The 26,449-nt window shown below is 35.1% G+C and overlaps 3 protein-coding genes across 3 annotated transcripts; all 3 read right to left on the bottom strand.

Annotated features, from left to right (window-relative positions):
- Window positions 1-85: 85 nt before the first annotated feature.
- On the bottom strand, window positions 86-601 carry LOC112508153 (transcriptional regulator SUPERMAN-like). The gene has a single exon (XM_025112932.1). The coding sequence runs from the start codon at window positions 599-601 to the stop codon at window positions 86-88; it is 516 nt and encodes a 171-aa protein (XP_024968700.1).
- Window positions 602-5,315: 4,714 nt separating this feature from the next.
- Window positions 5,316-5,837, bottom strand: LOC112508151 (transcriptional regulator SUPERMAN-like). Its single transcript, XM_025112929.1, has one exon. The coding sequence runs from the start codon at window positions 5,835-5,837 to the stop codon at window positions 5,316-5,318; it is 522 nt and encodes a 173-aa protein (XP_024968697.1).
- Window positions 5,838-8,020: 2,183 nt separating this feature from the next.
- Window positions 8,021-25,603, bottom strand: LOC112506806 (myosin-11-like). Its single transcript, XM_025111087.1, has 37 exons — window positions 25,466-25,603; window positions 24,921-25,064; window positions 24,652-24,797; window positions 24,417-24,573; window positions 23,243-23,301; window positions 22,991-23,150; window positions 22,585-22,734; window positions 22,365-22,501; window positions 22,082-22,228; window positions 21,839-21,940; window positions 21,693-21,750; window positions 21,504-21,605; window positions 20,470-20,507; window positions 20,185-20,311; window positions 19,919-20,101; window positions 19,583-19,714; window positions 19,390-19,499; window positions 19,238-19,298; window positions 18,094-18,271; window positions 17,683-17,888; window positions 17,489-17,608; window positions 16,546-16,644; window positions 15,255-15,479; window positions 14,174-14,313; window positions 12,473-12,584; window positions 12,348-12,377; window positions 11,675-11,926; window positions 11,433-11,585; window positions 10,471-10,677; window positions 9,950-10,093; window positions 9,507-9,577; window positions 9,323-9,422; window positions 9,177-9,233; window positions 8,993-9,049; window positions 8,523-8,603; window positions 8,330-8,412; window positions 8,021-8,248 (listed from the first exon to the last, which is right to left on the bottom strand). Exons 1-37 carry the CDS (start codon window positions 25,601-25,603, stop codon window positions 8,122-8,124), a joined length of 4,593 nt encoding a protein of 1,530 aa, XP_024966855.1. The 3' UTR covers window positions 8,021-8,121.
- Window positions 25,604-26,449: the final 846 nt, after the last annotated feature.

The raw sequence follows: 26,449 nt of genomic DNA, 5'->3' as shown, positions 1-26,449 counted from the left end.
AGATCCGGAAAAACCAAATATATGTAGGTAAACTTGTGCCGTATGTCTATTGATGAATCATCGTACATGAGTTAATCCAACATGTTCATGGATCATGGCCGAGTCGAAGCTCCAAATCCAGTTCATCGTCTTCATTTCTCCCCCGAATGCTTTCTTCTTCATCTGACCAACCAAATTGTAAGCTTAAGCCTAACCTCAATCTCATCTCTTCTCGAGATGGGCTTGTGATCGATCCATTAGGGTTTTGGTGTTTGCCATGATAATTGTCATCATGCATCAAGCTAGGGCTCGATCTTGACATGAACTCGTGAGTCTGTCCCTCTTGATGATGACGAGCTTGGGTGCACCTTGTGATGAAACATGGCTCGTAGAATCTAATGCTTGGACTCTTGTTGTTGGAAGGATTAGACCTACGAATCTTGGCTCTATCTTTCCGGTGGATATTCATGTGCCCGCCCAAGGCTTGTGCTGTAGTGAACCCATGCTTGCAGTACGTGCATTCATAGGATCGCTCATCTTGCGACTCTGGAAGATCAGCCATCAAATTCAACTGATCAACTTGTTCAATTGAATCCGTTGGATGATCTTCGCAATCTAACATTATGGATTCCATTAAATAAACTGCGAGTTCTCTAATTAAGCAATCAGAATTGGGGGGGGGGGTTAGTTAGTCCTTTGATCAACAAGACTTGTTCAATTCTTTAGCCGGCTATGTTTAAAATATATCGTCAATGGTGACTTGTGTATTGTCTTATGCTTCAATTCCCTACAAATTTCGCGTCGTGTGGAATTATGCTCACAAATTTCGTCTTACGTGCTTGGATTTACGTGGCACCCGATTGTCGTGTTTAAATGACCACCAATCATTTAGTGGACTAATTAATGAGCGTTCATATATAACGCGCTTTGAAATATATATTTTTGAAAAAAATTAATTTATTCATGTTCAGTTTCGTGGAACGAGTTCAACTATTATTTATACGTATATACACGTTAAAATTACATTCAATATTATTATTTTTCTATTTTTTACGGAAGACGAAGAACTGTAAATAAATAATGAAATTAACATAAATTGATGAAAAATTAGTACACAAGCAATACATACGATTTGAATCTTTAAAGTCGTATTGCATAGTTTCACTTTCGATTCTTGAGGTCGAGTTTACAAATTTAAGCCACTCAATTATGATGAAGAATCGTGTGAAAATAAGAGTTAATGTAAGAAACATGAGAAGAGATCTGGACCTCTGATCACCTTTAATCTCAAATTCATTCATGAATCGCGTTTTATACATGGTTGATCCAATGCATCTTATCTTAATGTGCATCCAATGGTGGTGATCATTTCTTACGATTCTCACATTAACTTTCATTCTCATCGGAACCGAACTCATTTTTCTTACAACAAAAACTACTCAAGATAGAAGTACTAGTGATTAATATAAATCACATTTCTAAAAAAAATCTAGTGGCTAGCTATATCTATACAATATTATAAAACATTTTACAAAAACTCTTAAAAATTGTTTTTTATGCATTAAATACTGTTTATTGATGCATATCACTTAAATTTAAGATTACAAGTAAATTGTGCGAATGTACAACTTATTAAAACTTCATGTTTAAATTCGTGTAACTAACTGACAGATAAATATAATCAAATACTGGATAATTATCTCATTTTAAATATAAAAAATCTACAATATATTTAAGATAATAACTGAATTCTAACAAAACACTAATTATTATCTTTATAAAAAAATATTATTAAACCAAAAATAAATGACTTCATTATTAAATTTAAATTAAATTATAATAAAAAACTGAATTAAAGAAATTACACAAAAAAAAAAAGAACTTTTAAAAATTTAATTTGATATTATCAATACATTTTTTTGCAAACTTTATGATATATTCAAATTTATATTTTATCCAAAAAATGAAAACATTATCGTTTTTTCAGTACCACATTAAATCGTGTTATAACATCTACGACGGAGATAGAATAAAATGAAACATTATCGAGATATATGTTGCTGCATTGCACGAGTACCATTCTAGTATATATCAATACATCTTAGTTAACATGTGTTTATAACTAAAACACAATCATAATATTATAATAAAAATAAATTGATGAAATCAATTTAAATGCAAACCCTATTTCTAATAATGACAATAATCCAAAAAATTAATCAAGTAATTTGATTTTTAGTTAATATTTCATAAAAATGTTATACATTTCTTATGTGGAGCATCTCATGGGAAAGATGATACCAAAACATTACACGATAATCAAATGAGAACTGTAAAATGGTTGAGTTTGAGTATCGTAAGAACTAATCTCAATCATTAAAGAGTTTTAATCAAAAGTTATTAAACATGATGACATTTTTGTAATATTAATAAAACTTGTGTCTAATATCGCATCTAATTCGAAAAATGGAAGGTCGTGTTTGGATTTTTTTTTGTAGCCACGTTTTTCGACTTTTACGCCATCGTTAGAATTAATCCCACAAACACACAACGGAGGCAAACGAACATCTACTTAGGCCAAAAAGTCCACGGCGGACGAACGCCACCCTCCGACAACCGCCACCACCATAACCAACCATTCTGGTACCTGCAAGAAATTGGGTTGTTTCATGGTACCAATTGACCTTCATCAACTAAGAGAAAGAGAGAGAGAGAGTGTGTGTGAGAGAGATAGAGAGAGAGATGACATAAGTATTATAACTAATAGTGTAAATTAAAGTCCCCTTTGTCCCATACTTGTTAATAGTTGTTTTCACAAAAACATAGCCTTGTAACAGGATGTTCTCTACTTCCCAAGTACCCCTCTTTTCTGCATTTTGATTTCACCTGTTGTAGGGACCTCTCTACTACTCTCTTCAATCTCCTACTATGCCTTTTTCTATATATATATATATATATATATATATATATATATATATCCATCACAATAGCTTACCTACCTCTACCCTAGGCCTAGCCTCTTGTACTATACACATCTTAATTAAGAAGCAGCATATATATATATATATATATATGTATGTATGTATACATATGTATATGAGTGTGTGTGTGTGTGATGAAACTGATACAAAATGTCTGGTTACCAAATAAGGAAAGAGGCATCATGACAAGAACCCTAAAACATAAAAGATGTGTTGGGAACAAGCAAATCAAAAGGGTGTTGGAACCCCCACATGCACCAATTGCAATCAATCATCATTCTTCCTTCAATTCATTGCCTTAATTTTCTACCTTTTACCTTTCTTACTCTAAATTTGACTCACAATCCAACTAAATTCACATCCTTTTCCATGAACACCACACATATATACCAACTCTGAACTGGCACTTCACCTCATCACACTCCATCTTAAATTTGTATACATACATACATACATATATGTATATGTATGTATATATCCTTAACTCCATTCCCATCTCTGCAGCTGTTTCAATGCCATTGATCAAATTATATTCTAAGTTGTGTTGATGTTTTCTTCATTCTCTATATGTACACATATTCATATATGAATGGATCTATAAAAAGCATCAACCTCAAACTAATTAGTTTGTGGGTTATTAATTATATACCATGTAGTCCATAAACTTGTGCATTAATATACTTTTCTTGATATAAAAATGAAGGAGTTCTATTATACCATGAATTTACCATCATAATTAACAAAAGCTTGATGTATATGTGAATGAAAAAGGAGCTAGTAGTATACTAGAGCAAGCATAGAATATATATATATATATATATATATATATATAGGGGCCTATTCAAGGGAGAACTGAGTTGTTTGTGGTAACTGTGAGAACCAATATTAACCACAAATCAATAGATAAATTAGGAAATTTATAAATTTGGTAATTTTAAATTAAAATCTTAATTCAAGGATATTTTTGGTATTTTAAAACTCTCCTCTCTCCTCTCTTCTCTCTCCGGCCACCGTCCTCCAGTGATACCACTATGATACCACTGTGATACCTAAAAATATTGACTCTGTTAAACAAAAGATACATTGTGATACCTAATCATATATAAGATGCATAGTGATACCACAGTGTTACATCTTCGATCGACCACACAAACGACATCAATGTGATACCCAAGCACATATATGATGCATTGTGATACCATTGTAGTATCACCGGAGGACGGTGGCCGGCGGACGATGGCCGGAGGACAGTGGCCGGAGAGAGAAGAGAGGAGGGAGGAAAGTTGTAAAATACCAAAAATATCCTTGCATTAAAATTTTAATTCAAAATTGCTAAAATTATAAATTTTCTAATTTATCTATTGATTTGTGGTTAATATTGGTTCTCATAGTTACCACAAACTAATTAGTTCTCATTTGATTAGGCCCCTATATATATATATATATATATTCTCATCATTAAAGATTATTCCATCTTTTTGAGGTAAGCATCAAACCATGCACAATTCAATGTGCTGAACCATAGAGCTCACATCTTTGGTCAACATAGGGTGCTTTCATACACACACACACACATATATATATATATATATATATATATGTGTGTGTACTACATAGGGTAAAACCATAATACACGGTGTCTTTTGGATTAAGAAAAATACCATACTTGATTCACATATTTGTTTAGAATCACTCACTTATGGTTTTGCAAGTTTACAAATTATAAGACATGATTTGTTTAAAAGGAAAAAGATCAAACACAATGATTTTAGTTAAAAGATATTTCATTTTGTATTCATTTCATATATACTAAATAACAACATATATATACAACATACATACATACATACATACATACAAACGAATGTCATGTCATGTCATCCAAAAGTTAATGTGCCTTCGATATCATACCACGAAATCGTTGGAACATGTACTACGTATATACATCCTTGAAATGATTGTCTAATAAACACTTTTTATAGGTCAATTTAAGTGATCAAAAGAAGATTTAAACCCATAATGGTTCCTCTTAATTATATCACTCCCTGATAATTTGAGTATAACAGCTTTGAACCAACTGCATTGTTGTAAACAAAGACTCAATTATATATATATATATATATATATATATATATATATATATATTATAGAGTAAATTTAGAAAAGCTTAACCTAGTTCCATTAAACTTCATGGCTACCAAACATATATCTGGAGATCATGCAAGTTAGCTCATGGGGAAGAAGAAGAACTTAGCCGATCGAGCATATATATATATATAAAGAATCACATTACATATAGTTGTGAATCTAAAACCCTAATTAGAGAATAACACAAGAAATATAATTTGAAACGAATCAAGATCTCCCTAGTCGAAGTTCCAAATCCAAATCCTTTCCATCTTTAAGCAAACCCATCTCCATTTTTGTGTTAAAGATCTCTCCTTTCTTCGAAACCCTAATTTCTTCTTGATCTCCATCTTCGGTGGTTACATTCTTTCTCAAATTTCCCAAAAAGTCACGTGCAGACGAAAATGGTTCTTGATTATCATGATCTTGTGGGTTAGTAGTGGAGAGAAGAGAGGAATGGTAGTAGGTCTTGTACGGTAGGTAATGAATAGGTGATGATGATGGGTAGAAATTAGGGTTAGGGTTAGGGTCAAGAGAAGGAGGTGATGAGAGTCTGAGTCTTGCTCTATCCCTCCTATGGACATTCATGTGACCACCAAGAGCTTGTGCAGATTTGTATTCTTTGTTGCAAAAGTTGCACATAAAGTTTCTTTGAGGCCATGGAACTACTCCTTGATAACCATACATTTCTTTCTCATCATAAATCATCAACTTGTTACTTTCCCATTTGCTTTTCAACTTGTGATCCATTCCACTCTTCACTTCACTAATTCCTACAAAACTTTTAAATATATATATAAGTTTAATTTTGTGTGTAGAGAGAGAGAGAGAGAGAGAGAGAGAGAGAGAGAGAGAAAAGAAGAAGAAGTAAAGAATGCAAGTAAGAAAATAAGGTCAAAGAGTGTAGAGGCTTTATAATGAAGCTAATAATTTGATTAAAGTATACAAAATATATATATACCTGGGATCATGTGAGACCAAAGGTTTTTTGTGAGACTCGTAAGACCAATTCTCAATCCTTGAATTAGATCTACAATCTGAACATTAATAATCACAAAATTGTTACGAGACTTCTCAATAATACACAAAATTGTCACCGTGCATCTTTAGACCATTAGATCATTAGCTTATAAAGTTGATCAATRAACATAAATTGGTCTTACGGGTCTCACGAAAAACATTTGATCTCACGTGAACCCAACCCCCTCTCTCTCTCTATATATATATATACTAGTTGTGTATACGTATTGGTATGATGTAGCACGAGTTGTAAGATTTTATTGTAAAACATTGATGGAAAATTAAAGAAACTTCTCATTAAAAAAATACGAAATTTATGTTTGAAAAAATAGAAACTACTGAACATGCTTTGCTAAAACCAGTAAAAGGGCCCACAAAAATATATCGATATGAATGTTAAATTAAAGATTTTTTGAAGAAAATGATAGAGTATTATGTCGTTTTACCATGGACAACTCAATGATTATCCTTCAACTTTATGAAGTTCAAAGAACTTTAAGAACTTACATTTTATAAAGTAATTACATGTACTCTTTAACTTTAAAAGATCTACATTAATCAATGGTAAATGTTGTTTTCATCAATCAGGGTTAAAATACCTTATTGTTAACTTTTGGTTCATTGTCCCAAAGGTGTTAAGTTATATATATATATATATATAGGGTTGGGTTTACGTGAGACCACTTTATTACACTCAAAACTTCACAGCAAAACGTTGTGAATTCACAGTGTTTTGGTGTAAAGTTTCAAGTGTAAAAAATGATTTCATGAAAACAGACTAATCTAAGGTGATCTCAAGTCTCTCTATATACATATTTCTTAGAGCAATTTGAAATCATGGGATATGAAAAAATAAGTCAGTCTTTGCAACAGGATTATTAAGAAAAAAAATGTAAATTATATGATTATATTATATATGTTTTTGGTTTTCAAAACTCACATATATTTTTATCATTTTTTAAATTGCACATTTAAACATCCCATCTTTCCCTTATAGCTAGCTAGCAACATGGACGGATCTATAAAAAAAATTCAAACAATGAAATTATTTGATTATAAGAAACAAATAAAGGGAAAAGATTTCAAACGGTGGCTCCGTTTGACTATAAGAAACAAACATAGGAAAAAAAATTCAAATACTGGCACTATTTGACTAAGAAAGTGACACTAACAAGATTCGAACTTGGGTCCGGGATGGAAGAAAAGTCTTGCAAACCAATTCTACTAAAGAAAACTTGTTCTTATTGTAGTTTCAAAATACATACAATGACACATAACAAATTAATAAGATTGCATCTTTCAAGAATCTAAATTTTACCTTTGACGGCCCATATATTGAAGCCACTTAAAGAAGACCTAATAATTAATATAGAGAGGAGGTTCAAAAGACCAACATTTACCAAATAAGAGAATATGAAGAAAAAAAAAATCCGTCAAATCATGTGTGATTTTACATTAATTGTCAACACAATGGTATGCAGGTATCGTGGTTGGCGACTTTTGCGTGAATCACATGTGATTTTACATTAACCATTTTTATATTCTTTTATTTGATTACTGTAAATTAATTGTACCATAAAACAGAAAAGGGAACAAAGAAGATGCCTCCATGTTCATTAATGTATGTAAATATACAGTGTACGTGCATGCAGATACCTCATGTTATTTCCCCATATATTTATAGGTAAAAAGTTGAGGGACAAAAATTAATTAAATGTCACATCATATATATATCACATGATTTACACCTTACCATAGATTTCAACATTTAATGACTCAACACATGATATATATATATATATATATATATGTATGTATACATATATGTATGTATATATATAATGTGCATATATCATGAAAACTAATTAACTAAGTATTTGTTCTTTTGATTCAAGATAACTCTTTTAATTAATTAACAAAATGGAATCTAAATATGGGAGCTTGGAAGGAAATCATCTACAACTTCAAGTAATTGTACTAATTAATGCTAAAATTAATTAATCATAACCTATAATCATGAGTCAGCACGTGGCAATAAGAAACTGAAACCAGAGTTATCACGAATAAGCGGTGGTGGCTCTATATCCGATATATTTATTTGATCCATTGATTTCGACAAATCATCCACAGTGAATGGTATACTGCATCACAACACACAATATTTATATATATGTTTCATTAATTTATATATCAAAATTTTGATTAATTAATTATTCTCTCACCTTGAATCATCATCCAGCAAGAAAGAGCTACTCACAGCATTATTTGAATCTTCAGTCATCAACACCCTCATTTTCGAAATTACCTGTCATTAAATTAATTATTAACATTAAATATATTCATACCCCACAACTTAATATATATATATATATATGAGTTTTACTTTTACAAAACAAACAAATACTAATTGCATACATCTGGAGAAAGGCTGTGTGTGCCATATTTGTCATCCCAATACATTGTACTGATTCTGTATAGTTGTTGTATGCTAAGAACCTGCAACGTTAATTTTCATTAATTAATTGACCTTTATTTCCCAATTTTTTGCTCTCTCTCTCTCTATATATATATATTTATTAATATATATATAAAGAGAGTCAAATTCATACGAGAACAATAATCAAATAAAAAAAAATAGAAAACAGTAAAACCACATGTGATTTACACTAAAATCACGTGTACAACCACGTGATTCATGCAATTTGGCCACGACCTGAGGCGCGCCACGTCGCTAGCACATCCTTACGTTGAACGTTAGTGTAAAATCACATGTCATTTTTGCATATGATTTGATCGTTTTCATGTTCTCTTATTTAGTTATTGTTCTCGTTTGAATCTCTTTCCCCTCTCTCTCTCTCTATATATATATGTCATATCACACTTACTGGGCTCAGATCATGGCTTATTTCATCCAGTGTCTTCTTTGGCTTTTGATGTATAACCTAATCAAAACCAACAAATTAGTCACAACTCTTGTAATACCAACAAAAGTTATTTAGCAGATATGCCTTAATTAATTAATTAATAATTAATCACAACCCCTTTGGGTTTTGTATAAATTATTAGTACCAGGAACCCAATAGCTTGTCTTATGTGCTTTAGCTCATCCCAAGCATTTCCTGCATACTGAAAATTTGGTTTCTCCAAACTCAGATAAACAACAACATGAAAAACAAAAACAAAAGCAAAAGCAAAAACAAAAACAAAAAACCTACCTCTTCAGTTGCTTTGTAGCACCATTGTTCCAATTCAGACAACCCTGCTTTAACATATTCTCCATTACTGAAAGAGCAGCATTCTCGTCTCAACAGAAGGCTGTGCAACCATGTACATATATGTTAATTAAGAGTTAAAAAAGCGAACAAGCTTTTGCGCTCGTGTAAGTATGAACGCTTCTACCTGTTGAATAATTGTACATTGATGAAAGAGAAAACTTGTGTGAAGATTTTGCGTACCAAAAATGGTGGCACCTACAAGATATGTGATGCAGAGATGAGTTTAAGTTTTTTGCATCGTATATAATTATCATCATAAGATAAGAACATGAATTCATGGGACGGGTTAGGTTCATGAGAAAACCACAAAAAAATGAAACACTAAGACAAGTAATTTGTAAGCAATTTGTCCGGTATGCACATTGCATAACATGAACACGTGCATAAAAACCAAGAAACAACTTCAATTACTTGTATGCACATGTGCATACTAAACAGTTACAGGTGTTCCTCAATTTTTCATTTTTTGGGGGCTATCCACTGAACCAACCTCCCTCTTATTGGACAGATCAACATGTGGATCAGAAATATGGGGTAAAAGAAACATGTGAGAAATAGTTAACTTACATGGTTAGATTTCAACATGTTTAAGAAACATCCAATGTTGTTGACAATCCCTTGCCAGTGAGCAATCAGAATATCCTGAGAAGCAGCACTCGCTAGTGCAACAGCCGTCCCCTTTAGCAAGTTTGCTCTCGATATTCTTGGTGCCTACAACATTAGCATATAAAATAATGATGATATAAGCTTCCAAAGGAATTCAAGAGAAAAAAACAACAACAATAATTTGATTAAATATGGAGGTTAGGTCAGGTTCGGGGGAAAACCGTAAAAAAATGAAAAACTACAAAACACCCCGGTAACGGTATGCACATGTGCATACTAGTAATTTGTAAGCAATTTGCCTGGTATGCACATGTGCATAACATGCACGCATGCATAAAAACCAAAAAACAACTTCAATTACTTGTATGCATGTGCACATCGTCCATATGAATGGTTACCAAGGTGTTCCTCAGTTTTTCATTTTTTGGGGGTTTTCTTCTGAACCTCCCTCTATGGAGGTTATATTAGAAGTAATTAACTACCTGAATGCACAATCCAAGCAATGGGGAAATCTCTTTCTTTAAGTTGTCTCGTATCATCCCATATATTTTTTCAACATATGCCGTCAATTGCTGCTTGAAAAGCAAAGCAGGGTATTTGGCTTCAACTTGCTGTAATGTATCGGAAGCATTATCTGTCTCGCCGTCTATTAAAGAGATGTTTACACCTTGCGGAGTTCCACGAAAGCTCTACGAAATAAATTTTACCCATCAAATGCTACTACATGATAGCACCCAATGATATATATTTTGTTCACCTCAAGTTTCTCCCCCTCCCCTTTCCTCTGTTTGCTATTTCTTTTTCCGTTTCACACAATTTGTACGTATTTCCCAAAGTTGGAACTTGGCTTAATATGTGAGAAACCTTGTCTCGCATGAGAGTCTCATAGAATTTACACCCACTCAGTAAGTACCAACCTTTGAGCCTTAAATGAATCATTTAAGAGTTTGGGCCTTGGTGTGTGGGTGTTCATGGTGGGCTTTCGAGACACACACACACACACACACACACATATATATATATATATATATATATTTACGGTCAAAAGATGGGCCTTGGGCCTTGGGACTCTCTGTTCGCGCCTGACAGTTAAGGAAGCATAGGTATGTATATAAGGCATTTTCTGGGTTTTCTTGCATATTTTTCTCTCAAAATTCCCTCACCAAACATCTTTAATTCACTAGAATCAAGTACGAAACTTGAATTCGATTGTTGTATCCTCTAGACAAAGCCTACACTACCGGTGAATTCAACTGTTCCGTTTTTCAGAAGAATCAGCAAATTACAAGCAAGATTTATGGATTCTATCAATTGTTATTGTTGATTTTATGTTTATTTCATAGATTTGTATAAGATTTTCAAAGTTTCTCTAAATTTATTTTCGTTATACATCTTTCTACTTAAGATTGATTACTCCTAACACCCAAACATACACTTTGTTTACCTGAGTCATCCTTCCAAACAGCGTAGCTGATGTTGTTCGTCGGTGCTGTGGGGCCCCAGCAGCGCCACTAGCTTTCAGTGTACGCTGCAACAGCAGCAGCAGTGTTGATGCGTTGGATAACCAATAGGCTAAGACATCGTTGTTATCTTGTGTCTTCATTCATAAGCGAGCTTAATGTTAGGAATATATAATAGTGAGATGTAGCTGTACCACATGATAATAGATCCTTGTGATTCGTATACCTCAATTGCTTGGCCTATGGTTTGAATTATACGATCAAAAATGCTTGTTTTTTCTACTTCAAATGACCGCCACTGCCTCAGACATTTGTAAATGATGCAAGCAGCAACGGGACGGCCTTTCGAGAATCCTAGGTGTTGTGCAATACATCGAATGAGCAAATCCTGATATTCCTGCTGTTTCTCGTTGAGTGACTTCTGTGGTCTCTCCTCCACGTCAGCATCCCTTGATTGCATTGTCGGACTATGAACTTCCTAACATATTTTTAAAAGAAAGACAAAAAGAACGAGTTAAATACATTTAAAATGCTATATATAGGGTCAGCTTCAGGGGAAAACCACAAAAAATAAAAAACTAAGGAACACCTGGTAACCATTAATCTAGACGGTATGCACATGTGTATACAAATAATTTATAAAAAAAACGTCCGGTATGCACATATGCATAACATACAGACATGCATAGAAACCAAGAAACAACTTCAATTACTTATATGCACGTGTGTACATCGTACAGATGAACGGTTACTAGGGTGTTCCTCAGTTTTTCATTTTTTAGGGATTTTCCCCCGAACCTCCCTATATATATATATATATATATATGTATATATATATATATATATATATGTTAAATTATATATAAACCACAATCTAATTTTGAAATTTTTTGACTTACCACAGAAGGAGCTTTAATACTTTCAGTCCTCTGTCATTGTTCAAGGGAGAAAAAGAAAGAATGAGTGAGACATGTAAGTATTAAAATTTAGCTCTAAGACCAAAACTGGAGAAACTTTCAAGTACCCTAATTGATTTCGACCGTGCTGCCTGTAGCTTGGTATTTTGTGCCATTGTTAAAGCCTGTTGACGGAGAACCTTATTTTCTGACTCTATATTGGCGAGCTTCTCCTCAAGCCTAGCAAAGACAAGTATAAGAGAGAGCATAATGTCACTATCTAAGAGAACAAGGATACTATATGAGACAATACTCAGTAGCCAGCTAAGAACAAGTGTTATAATAACATTGTAGTTGTAATATCTCTGGAACTGAAACATATAAGAAACTTAACCAGAGAGATTTCCAGGGATCAATGGGTTCAATATATATATATATATATATATATATATATATATATATATTAAACATACTGCATTCCCCTTCCAAATTGTCATAATTAGTGAGCCAAATTTGCACAGTAATTTCCTTCTATTTTTGACATGTGGATTAGATGGCAGATAATTCTATTACTGTAATGTGTAGGCTTATCGGACAAATCATCGACTAACTAGCATGTTTTGCCCATTGGTTCTAAAAAAATGAATTAATCATGTCCTATGGACAAATGCCCTCATATAAAACCAGACTGACTACAGGGTTAGATTCCGGTGAGAATGGAAGTTATAGTGAGAAGGGTACAAAAGGATTTCCATCCTTGGATCAATCCTAATTGAAGATCAACCCTAATGAGATGCACCGGATCAATTTCCATGAGAAGCGAAACTCATGGAGTGGGGGTGAGATTAAAAGTGATCAAAGATTCAGATCCCTTCTTACGCTTCTCACCTTTACGCCTATTCTCACACCATCCTTTGTCATTGACTACAAGCAACATTATATGCTTGAGCATTCTAGATTCTGGAAGAAAATGCAGAAACATCAACCAAGAATCGCCTACAATTATAAGACCATACTTTGACCAGCATATTTATGTTAATGTGATAAGATCTTTAGATTAAGTGTCAATCATGCTATTGATCCCCAATGTACGATCAACTTAAAACATCTTTAAATAGACCATATAGAACCGATAGAGTCATAAAGTCCATAGGTAACATGAATAGAGGTGGAGCCCATGTATTTGACAGACACTTCATATGGAAAGCAGGGGTGGGAATGCCCATCAGTTACACCATAAGATAAGCACTCATTATAGCATGCATGTCACATTTAGGTCATGTTTGTTAGCAGCTTAATGGGATTCACAGCTTATTCGGTCAGCTATACATCACTGCTGGTAGTGACTTAATGATACAGAAAATGACTTTATTCAGTAAGCTACTAGAGGGGAGCTTTATGCTGAAAGCCAAGTTTTTTCTGAACCTGCCTCTTCCAATTAAAAAATAAGCTCCTTCCATCTATGAAAAAACCTTCCCAAACAAAAATCTTGCTAATCTATTCACAGAAAGTAATCCACACAGACAACTTTATACATACAGGGCATAATGGAAAACCAACCAAGCAGCCCCTTAGTGCTGGAGAAGTCTCAAGAAATTACCAGAAGTCCAAAAGTAACATAAATGGAGGAGAACATACAGCTAATAGTAACTTTATCTTGCTTATATCCTGAAAAGCTGGTGTTTGACTTTTGATATATCTCATATTTTGTTCTTGTTGGACTATTCACTCAAATTAGAACAGACCTAAAGTTCTTGATTCACTTTAAGAAAAGTTTATTTTAAGTGTCAAGGCTACCCATCGATATTCTTACTATAATGTAACAATACCTATTCAAAGATTCCTGAAGATGATTTGCCCTGTTTACAGTTTCTTCCAACTTCTCCTGCTTAGTTTGAATTGATTCAAGGTATTCAGCGCACTTCCGTTCAGATTCATCAGCTCGTTTTTTCTCTGATTCTAGCAAACTCTGCATGCCAACAATTATGTAAGGTGGGGGTTATTAATAGATTGAGAGGTGAGTGGGGAATTAAGAGAGAATGAGGAGAGGAAAAAAATCAACTCTGATATGGTTGCATTCAAGGTCTAAAGAAGCAGCAAGAAAGAAAACAATTTCCTCTGAAGAATCCATCACCAAATACTTCACCTTGCAGGCGAGATAACGATGTTTACAACCATTTTCTTTTCTGCTTAGACTTTCTACCTTATCCTCATTTACAGTAACATCATCGTTAATTTGGTGAAATCAAATCCTCACCTTTCTAATCATCGTCTTTCGTAAATCAGGTGATGAAATTTGTTCATTTTCATTCCCATTTTCATTGTTTGGTTCAGGTAGGGGAATAAAAATAAAAATGACAATGACAGGATATGAAAATCGGTTTATCGTCGAATGAAAACTTGGGCTTCAGGGGGGAATGAGCCCATTATATTATATAAAACCAAATTGTTTCTTTTGTTTTCATTCCCATTAATTACTGCTTAATACCTCTAACCATACACCCCTAAGTTTTTATTTCTGATTTTGGTATGCCCTTAATAATTGAATTTACATTTTTGCATGTCCATAGATTGATAATATAGCACAGTTATCCAATCATAGCAGAAATGATGTGAACTTAAATTCACCACTAAACACCCATTCAATCAGCCATCAGACCAAAGAGAGCTAGCCTGTTTCAACCCCAGTATTTGGTCATACCAAAGTCAAATGACCATGTTATAGCGCTTCCCTTTTTTTTCCTTTAGACATCAAAAGGTTACCACTGCCACAGAAGATGATGCTAAGCAGCAGAAGTTATCAAACCAAGATAACGTCAAAGTCATTGTAGCCTATATGTGTCGCTGTAACACCTACACAGAAACAGATTTGAAAGGGAAGGGAGATAACTTCTAGGAAACCAACATTACCTTCAAGCTTTCCACCTCTGCACTTAATTTGTCAATCTTTTCTGTGTCTTCTACATGAATTGGGGCGGTTTCTTGGACAATAGCCGATGCTTCTTCAATTGCTTTCTGTGCAGACTCGCGTTCCTTGGTAAGTAATGCATTTGTTTCATCAAGTTTAACCTGCATGGCTTGCAGGGAGTTCTGCAGTTTCAGAATTTCCTGTCCTTTTGCTTCTTCCAAATCAGTCTGCACGATGTGGATCATCATTCTTTTCTCATGTTTGATAGAACAATGATAAATACAGTCCAAGTTAATGGTAACAGGTATTATGTGACAAATTAGCTGTTTGAAATAACAACAAAAATTCTTGTGTGACGCAGTCCATGGGATGGTGAAGTTCATATCAAGTGAAGCATTAGGGATGCAAGAAAGATTTAAGAATACCAATTCTGTCACAAAGAATGAAATACATGTGAAGACCTGAAGGTTTTGTAAGATTATAAACCCAAGCCATGCTCTGATACATGATATATTAAGGATATCTGAAAGCACATGAACCCCACAAGGGTAAGTCAAATGTGATGAGCAAGATGTGGTGCAAGATTCACTGTACAAAGCAAGATTGCATGCACTTTTGAGGGTTGAACTTGTTGAGGATTAAGATTCAATTCATCCTGCAAGCATTAAGCTGCTTTTATCAAACACCAATTCTCGGGTACTTCATATCCTTTCATGCACTTATGGTTTAGGTGTGATGCCTTGCAGACACTTGCATCTTTAGCAGGATTATGAGCTGTGCTTTTTTTGGTAACTAGCTTATTGAGAGGAATTATCCAACAAACTGTGAAGCTTTGGATGTGTAATCAGACTTGATAGTTCAAAGAGGATATGTTTCTCTCACTGGGAATACCTTTTAAGTATAACTCTCTTCTCCCTTGGTTTGGTAATCACTAGTATGCCTTCACCATATCATGCAAATTTTAGTACATACAGATTCTTTACAGCGTCCACATGACCCCACTTTTCTCTCCAAGTGTTTGATCGAACACATAAAGATGTTCTCATATTGAACACGATCACCGAATTGAGAACATAAATATTTAATCACTCAAACTAATTTAATGCCAGATACTACAAAGAGAAACCCTAGAAACTTATTCAATTCTCCCCTCCCCTATATGTTTATAATGTGATGATCTTGTTAAGGAAACTTTACCTATATATTTCTAGCCATATATGAGAAGATGAAGCATATTGCACGTATCTAGAATAGAAGAAAGATCCAATTATCTTTGCATCAGACTAAGATTACCTTCAACCGTTTTTCTAACTGTAAACGCCAAGTGAGATCTTCCACTTGCTTTTGAAGCTTATCCTTTGCTTCTTGGAGTGCACCCGTTTCCCTTGCAGCCTGTATATGTTAAAAATTAGCAACTAATAACATGAAGATTAATGCAGGGGAACTTATGGAATAACTGGACTGGGTATAAATAAAGAGGAACTAGGTTTTCCAAAGCATCACACATAGAAAACCTAAATCTTGCATCACATTAAGCAAAAACGAATGAAACCTAAGGGTTGATCGGTCACTAAATCAAAGAGAAAAGGCATGAACAATCTCAACGCATTTGATAGGTAGATTATAGCATTCAATCGTGTTAACTGTTGGGATTACACCCCTGTTTATAGTTCTGTTGGGAGATCAAGAAAATTAGAGAAAGAGTGCAGTGGCTAAAGTAAACAATAAGAATAACTTAACAGTCCAAAATGTCTGGTATTTGACAAAAAATATGATTACATAATTTCCTATCTGATTCAACATTGTGCAACTTCTCAGTAAGTGCACATGTCAATATGAAAAAGTACACTAACTGGGGACATAACAAGGCAGCCTCTTCACAGTGACATTTAAGTAAAAATTTACATTTAAAACCAAACAAACCGAAGTGACCCAGTAAATCCCACTCGAAAGTAGGATATGGGGGTGAGATGTATGCGACCCTCTAGCTCAAAGAGCAGAGGGGTTGTTTCTATGCAAAATGACGCCTATACTTAAAGAAATTCTTAGTAACAAATCCATGCAAAAAACCTCATTTTCCTATCCTGTTCAATTCTCTTTATTTAGGTTTTTCACCTAGAAAATGGAGTCTTAGTTTCATGCTAACCAAACAAAGCATAAGAAAAGCCCAATTAATGTCCAGGAAAGTAAAATCTGAAAATATGAGCTACCATTTAAATGCATAAGAGAAACCAACCATCTTTAGTTTCCGGAGCTCTTTCCTAGCAACTCTTCCCCTCCATCGGGTTTGTGTAACAATTGCTGCCCTCATCAGTCTCTTATAGTATTTAAAGTCTCTATGACGATGCCAGTTGGCCTGCAAGCATCGACTCGTTAGAGTAGAAGGAAAAGGTTTGGATTTATATACAACATGTAAAACCAGGTACTGACTTGAACAAGAAGTGCTGCCTTAGTTGTCTTTCTGTGTCTGAATGCATTATGAGCAGCCATCGCTCGCAAACCTGTCTGGAGGACGGTGACTGAGAACTTGAGTCTGTTGTAAGACATCCAAAATAAGTGTCGCCGGTAGTTTTTCTGTATTTTAAGTGAAGCAGCCTTCCTTTTCATGTATTCAAATAATTTCATAGCAAGATTTCCTGGTACAAACAAACCAAAGAGAGGGTGAGTGAAATCATTTACAAGGTAAATGAAAAAAAGGTTTGCAGCCAATTTGATGGCCAGAATGCAAAAACTGGTAATGCATGCAGAAAAAAGAAATTGTGTTTGTAGATGTTTAAATGATATAATCCAAAAACATGGAAAGAAACATTTCAGGTGACGTAGTTATCTGGAAAAACAAACCTCGGCATAGAGATTGCAATGAAATAGACGCTTTCCTCAAAGCAAGGAAACGGTTCCTGGCGATATGAGTTCTTATCTTTCTTTGAATTTTCTTGGCTGCATTGTTAAGTTTTTGCGCTCTCCGTCCATCTAATTCAGCCATCTGACCGGCCCTAAGGAAAACTTTCGTTTTGCCTATCTGCCAAACCATTTATGCACCTTTTTAGTGCATGGAAATGTGAAATATTGCCTAGTGGAAACTAAAAGTCGATGAAGAAAGAAAGCTTGCATGAAACCTTTCGTGTTAGTAGGCCTTTTTTAGTTTTCAATAGGGGCTGCAAACAGGTGAATGTCACCATGTTGCACAAAGGAGACATAGAAAAATAGCATAACTTTATGAAAGAAATAATTTCATATTATGTCTCATCGTATAGAAGATTAAGTCATGAGGCAAATACCAGGCCTTGTTTTCCCCTGATCCAAAAGACCATTCCATTTTCCTTTTGATCTGTTAGAAAATAAAAGGAGGCCCAAGGGATAGTATCTAGTAAGGTGAAATTCAGGGAAGGAAGATTATAAACAGCATGGACATTGAGGAGAAATCTACCCAGCCCATATACAAAGAGATTTCCTACCACACCTGCATGGGTCAGGTTTTCATACCTCCCTCTTCCCTTTTCGGATATACTATTGAATTTTTGTGATAGAAGACTATTGCTGGTGGAAACAACATGGGCACGCGACTTGCAACTCACTTTGCAAGTCGCTGCTACAGAGAAGGATACTACGGTACATTGATTTCCATGTCACCTATGAAGTCGCCTGGGAGATATACCACTTGGCAGTCGCATGTGTTGTCGACTTGTCGCTTAGTTTGGATGGCAACTCTCGGTATATAAAAATCGATTTTGTATGCAACTTGGTGAAGTCGCATACAATATGATTGGAGTTCCCTCACACAACTGGAGCAAAGAAAATGTGCCAGATGGAGAAATAGATAAGATCAAGGATGATGGTGCATGATCTTCATAAGCATAGCTGACCATCAAGCTCAGAATTGTCATCAAGAACAACAATGTGAAGTGGAAATGCAATAGATAGCAAGATTCATGACCATAATTCTGAAAGATAAGCTCCCTTCAGAAGCAGATAAAACTTATGTTACCTGACACCCCTGAAGGCCCATCTTCTCAAGAATTTTTTTACATGCATCCTTTGCATCAAGACTGTTAATATAAGCAACAAACTCATTGTAAGAACATATACGTGATCTAATCAGTTATATTCTAATTAGATATCACAATAAATTCTACTTACTTCCCTCCCAAAACCTCTGGAGCTAGAAGACTGAATCGGTTGAGGAAATCAAAGAAACTCTTGCGAGTTGGGTATCCAGCACAGCTTATACGAATTGCCTCTAGAACCCCCTTCATGATGAGTAAAAAGCACTCTATATAAGATTAAGAATTATTAAAATACGACAAAATATTGTTATTTCAATTACACTCACCCCACAACGTAATTGTTGCATGATGTTGGCATTCTCAAAGATAGAAGGTTTAAGAAGATTATTTGGCTTCACGCATCTAATATAGTGGGGTTCTGTGGAATTCAGAGTTTCCATTAATGATTGAAGTTGAAGCTGCATGAATTAAGAAAAATATCAGATGCATTCTTACTGTATAGATCTCCAAGTCACTGCCAACAAATATATTTTCCTATTCTGTTCTTGTGTTCTTTCTGGAGAGAGGAAAAGTACACATTCCAAGCTTTACGAGTATTCTCCATGTCACTAATTCTCTCTGCAAGCTAAGCTTGCCGTAGGATATTTATAGAGAAAACTTACCTTGAAGCGAGAACCAATTGATGAGAACTTAGCAGATTTGCTTGAAGATTTGTTCGTTTCTTCAGGGATTGGAGGGAAAAGTGATGCTACAAAAGAGCATTTGGAAGCCATCAACAAATCTTGATGTTCAGGAACAACATAATCTTTGTTTTTGTCTAGAAATAGTTCGGATTGATATTGAACCTGAATATAAATATAAAGCAAATACTTCAGATCTGGACAACGTTAGCAGCTCCGAACATGGTAGATATAAAAATTCAAATTACCTCTCCAGCATAATGAGAAATGATGAAATCGCTGCGAGATAATTTGGGTTTGATAAATCGTTGGTGCTTACTGAATGTCTGATAAAGCTTCTGTGCAAATGTTTCATGAGTTGACTTGGGAAACATACTGGAAAACAATAAGTCGCCATAAGCTAACAAAAAGCTGATTCAGCATCGCAGACAGAGATATTATAAAATATTCTGTTCCTAGACCACACTTGCAAGTAAATGCATAAGAAATGGAATTAATAAAAACATGTGTGTGAACTCTAAAAGACTGCGTACCAGGCTTCATCAAGCAGAGCAATAATTCCACCAGGTTTCTGCAAATGTGGTACAACCATTGAAGCATGATTTCTAAAGTTATCATTTAGTTTGCAGGTTGTACAATATGTTAAATATATATACATGTAGCAATGATCACATAGAAACTATTCCTTATAGAGAAGAAATTGGGAGCTTGCAAAAAGATAAACTAAGTAGCAGATCAATGAATCTCATTTGTGGTAGTACAAGTAACTTTATATATACATACCTACATATGTACGTTCAAATATACATACATGCATTTATATATATATATATATATATATTACCAAGGAGTAACTGAAAGGACAGCATGTAAAGTGACTGTGTACCAGCATTTTCAACTGAAGTTAGATCTTTCAAGAAAGATAACACCTCCCAACAACATTGTCAAAAGAAATTAAAACATCTAGATGGATATTTCGTTTATCTGTTCTCCTGTCTTTTCTAGCATAGGGGAGATAAACAATCATTTAAATGAAGGGACCCACCTTTTTTTTTTGGTAAGGGTGTCCGGGCCAAAGCCCGACTAATCCCCGGCAAATTTGGAGGCTAAACATGGCCCCACTTAAATGTCGCCAACACTCCCCTCCTAGGGCTCGAACTCGGGTTCATGACTATGTCATGCCCAAGCCTTTACCACTAGGCTGGAAGGTCTTTGACGAAGGGACCCACTTTGTTGGACCACTGTCTAGCTTTCAGTGAAAAAAAGATGGCATCCATGGCTCAGACTATGTACATGATCATATAAATTCTCTAGAAACATAGAATGTGTATTCGACATTAACATAGCGAACAATTTTTCTGTTTCATGACAAGTTAACTAAGGCCAAAGTGGCCAACTTTCAAATCATGATAATCCTCTCATGGAACCACTATGAAGCAATAACTTGCAGCCAAATAGATATCTTATGAAGCTTTTTTGCCTAACGACTCTACTATTAGATGCTTAGCAAGAAACTTAACCATACAAATAATGAGTTGAGAACTTCAGATTTTGAATTTGTATGAACCTTTTCAATAAGATCTAGAACATCTTTATTATCCACAAATTCTATGTAGCTCCAGTCAATTTGCTCTTTGGTGTACTCCTCTTGCTCCATCTTAAACACATGCTGTATGAAATAAAAAAGAACGTTAAATGTCAGTGATAGGTTCAGATAAACAATATTGGTCATTTATGTCAACACCTGAAGTCACACCTGATTGAAATGTTGTTGCAGCTTCTCGTTAGTGAAATTAATACAAAATTGTTCAAAACTGCACAAGACAACCCTTGTTGATCATTGCAATCAACTCATGGAAGAAGCACTAAAAATAATGATTATTCCATCACATCAGATTTTACCTATTTTGCTTAAAGCTCTCAAAACCATATATGTCAAGAACACCAATCAGGGATTTTGAATTTGGATCTTGGCCAATAGACATATTAATTTTATCAACTAACCTGCAGATTGAATAATCATGCCCCTTTAGAACCATTGTAGTAATTCAAGGTATTTTAACAAATACTTACAGAATAACATACTATGCAAATGTGAAATGCAAATGCAAGGTAAACCCGACTCCTGAGAAAGGTTTGAAGTACCAGTCAAATAAACGGGTATATAATGTCTTAGCCAAACCATCCCTGCTAACAGTTGCTGCCTCAGGAGGCAAACTTCTTTTAATAACTTCTTCTGGGGTAACCATCACACGTTTTAATAATGCATCCTCAAGCGCAGCACGATCACACCTGTAAATTATATAACAGCAATTCAGAAAGGATAAAGACCTATATACACTCATATGTATATACATATATATATATAGACACACCTACATGTATTCATGAAAACAGTAAGAAAGCAATATATAAGTTCTAAACGCACATGAGTAGCTCTGCTGTCATCTTTAGATGAAATTTCGATTTGTCATCTTTCAGGAGTGATGAATCAACCTCTTTTCCTTTGGAAAATGTAACATTACCAAGATGGAGAATTCCAGCCACAAGTCTGAAAATTGCTTCCTGGAAGATAGGAGAACATATTACTGCAGTTTCATTAAAATTACATCAAATAACAAAACAATATAATATTAAGATCCTGTAACCTGATCCTTGTCACTTATTCCAACAACATCCATGGCTCTCCTGGTGGCAAGATAATCATGAGCGTCGCTTATACCAACGAGTTGGTAGCAATTTGATTGATTGAGATAGTGAAACGTTTTAGGATCTCCCAATTTATATTTCTCAACTTCCTGAAATTTTTTGAAAAGAGTCCGTTATATAAGCAGCTACAGTCTTGGTTAAAAAAAGCATATACGGCCCCCTCTGGAGCACCCCCACGGCCATCATGTGGATGTAAATTGCATATGCATCCCAATTCCCATGGGCAGAAGGATGGTGCCCAGGATCGAACCCGAGAACTCATTTTTGCTTACACCCACTCCTATCGCTGGGACAGATCAGCAAGGACTAGAGTGTTAGTTCTGAAAGGTGCATCTTGTAATCTACCTCAGGAGGTGCTGCACATAGAAGATAGAAACAATGATAGTTGCGTTCAGGATCTGAAATCTGGCAGACACGAGATCTTTCAAGAAGGTAAGTTCGGATGGCTGCTCCAGATATTCTTCCATGTTTATCAAACTGAATTTCAACAAATTTTCCAAAGCGGCTGCAGCAAGATGAATCAAAGCCATCAGAAAGTTCACACTGAATGCAGTTAAACAAGTTCGCTTTAGTTTGTATTTTTAGAAGTTACTGCACCTTGAATTATTATTTCTAATAGTTTTTGCATTTCCAAATGCTTCCAGAACTGGATTCGACTGCATTTAGAACATTTAAACAAGAGAGTTGGATAAGTTACTAGTTACCATCAGAAAACAAGAAGCCAGCAAGCATAAAATCATTTAAACTGTTTTGGTGGAACAAATACTAGAAGGTTCATCCTACTCCTTAAACATGAGAGTGCATGAAGAGTGTCATAACTTTGCAGCTCCTTGAGGAACCTAAATGAGAAGAAGCTTGGAAGACAGGGTTAGGTGTTTGAAAGCTTCCTAAGCAACCAGAACTTCCTCACATAACAATGATATGATTGATAATTCCCACAAAAACAAAATTAGATATRTCAATGCTGGTAGGATGACAATTAGGTGATGATTATTGGCTTGTTCTCATGATCGATGCAGTGAAACCAACTCATATTCAAATGAACAAATAACTAGATATAGAGTGAAGGCCAATGAAACCAACAAAGAGTGTACAATTAGAAATGAAAAAGTTCACCTGACAGGCTGACACTAGTCCAGATATATAATGCAAAAGTTTGAAGAAAGCTGTACTTTTAACCAACCCCGTTTGATACGTCCACCATCCGTCTTAATAATTACTACTTAGTGCATATCATAGCACTTAAGTTTACAGAATTAGACATGACAGTCACGTATACCTATCTCTTTGTTTGCTTCGAGAGTAGCTCTTTCTAGCCTATAGAACATATAGGACTGAGATCAGTTAGGCCACTCTCGTTCTCCCAACAGTTGGTCCTTGTGCAGCCTATGGTGTTAATGGAGGGATTAGAATGCTAGGACAGCCATCAACAAACTCTATAGTGTCTTTTGGGGATTCATTGTAAGCACCTTTCAAGATATTTGGGAAGGTCTACCACCCAGATTGATTGGGGAGCTGTCATCCAAAATCACCATTGTTTTGAGTTGTCTTCTACAGGTTGATTGTTTTCCTAAACATGTGTTTTCTTACATATCTTTCACTTCCTTATTAGGTGCATTTCTTGTCCTACATTTTATTCTTTTAACAGAGAGAGAATGCTGAAGCTGGAGTAACAGGAGTCACAAAGACTAACCTCTAAGAATTAGTTAATCTAGAACATAAATATTTTCGGTGGAACATTGAGAAATATAGGAGACTTTTGTCATCTTACTTCTAGAACTTGTTGTTCAACTGTCCGTCCTTCGGTGCTTTTGCGACCGCCCAAATAGGCAAGATAGCGCATAAGCATTTTAGTAGTCTCGGTCTTACCAGCTCCACTTTCACCGCTGACCAAGATCGAATTGCTTTTTCCTTCATTAACCATTGCCCTGATTCATCTCAAGTAAAAATGTTTACATAATCATTAACATGTTAAGTTTCACAATGCAAAAAGAATAGAAAATTACCTGAAAGCAACGTCTGCAATAGCAAAAACATGAGGACTTAGTTCCCCAAATGGTGCTCCTTTGTATTGTTCCATCATATGAGTTTCATACAAGTGAGGCAATCTTTGAAATGGGTTAATGGCAATGAGGATATTGCCGGTATAAGTCTGCCATGATATCAGAATATGATATAATATTATCATAGCCCATAGCCACATTAGTTCATCATTTCCCTCCCGAAAGTCAACAATAATGAATAGATAATGAAATAGACTTAGAGATCTTCTTACATAGATTTCATTGAGTTGAAATCTGGTGGATAAATTTTGCAGAACTCCAGGCTCATGCAAATAAGAAAGCTTCGTCATGTCATCAACTCCACCAGCAGGAGCATCCACATCTTTAGGATATATTTTTGATAAGTTCGCGGTGACCTGCAAATTGTTGAGGGGGAAGTTTCCAAAGTGAAGGAACTATGAAGCTATAAACTAGAAAAAAGTTTTTTACTTTTGACTTCGACTTCGATTTAGACTTGCACTTCCATTCAGTGACAGGAACACTGAAAGCCATTATTTAATGTATATGCTTGTAACTGAGGTTTACATACTTGAAACTGCTTAAAAGCTACATTTCCTCTTTTACTCTTAAAGAGTCCAAGAACTACTCTTCTTTAAGGTTTATGTTTTGGTTAGTATCTCTAGGGTCAAGGTTTCCAAGCCTTTGTTTTACCTTTAATCTTGCTTAAGCCTTATGTCTTTTTTTTCCAATGGAACAGTGAATTCAAAAGGTAAAAACCAAACTGATGCTCAGTTAATGGAGTATAAGATCAACTTACTTTCTTCCCATCAGTTGTTTCAACCTCAACTTCCTTTCCATTTATTTTCGTAACTTGTCCATCAATCCAACATATTGCTGGATCTTCCACCCACACATGAGTGCCTAGGATGATATTAACTGTAGTAGCAGCCTGCATATCAATTCAACCATCAGAGGTCAGATGTTTAGGGGAGCATATACAAACCTGTAGCTCTCATAGGAAATATAAAGCATTTAATCATTGTATGCAGATCGAATCATGCCATGCAAGTAAAAGCACATTTCAAAACACAAAATACTCTTCAAATTGCAACATATTACAAGCTATAATGTATCAGGATCACCATTAATTACCATAACGTGGAAGTTATCTTGGGAGAATCACATATCCACTAAAAATGAAATAACTTAGGTTTGTTGCTTGATGTTCCAATATGATGTAAATAGCATGGGTGTCAGTTATGTTATATGCTAAGCAAAAGCGTCTGTTATGCTTCAAAAATGTAACCTTTCAGGTCAAGATATTCGATGTGTAAAAGACAATCAAACCAAATGAGCCCAATATATTCCACTAGGAGATGCAGTTTAGGGGTGGGATATATGCAAACTGTCCTCTGCGCCAGAGGGTAGAGTGGTTGTTTCTGTGAGGACTCCCGCCTTGCAAAAAGTGTGCGAAAAAAGAAAGTTCACCCAAAAAGTCGTAAAATTTTGAAAAAGGAGAAGTGGAAAAATAAAAGATCAAGGCGAGAGACGAGAATTGAAAAGAAGACCAAGGCTAGAAAAAAGTAAGCAGCACCTTGCAATGAAAAGTAGGTACAAAGGAACATAGCAAAGGTAAGACAACAACACATCCCCTAGTCCATCTTAGGACTATGGTAGCCTATCCCCTGGTGCTCACTACCCTAACCCCCCCCCCAACCCTCTACCTCTCGAGCTCCCTTCCTCCCGACTAGACTAGCTACAGGTCTCCACCCTTTTCTGCTACCCTAATCTTGCATCTCCA

Source organism: Cynara cardunculus (assembly GCF_001531365.2).
Source record: "Cynara cardunculus var. scolymus isolate 2C chromosome LG 2, CcrdV1, whole genome shotgun sequence".
NCBI classification, from domain to species: domain Eukaryota; kingdom Viridiplantae; phylum Streptophyta; class Magnoliopsida; order Asterales; family Asteraceae; genus Cynara; species Cynara cardunculus.
The sequence above is the reverse complement of the archived record's forward strand: the minus strand, read 5'-3'. Positions and strand labels throughout refer to the sequence as shown.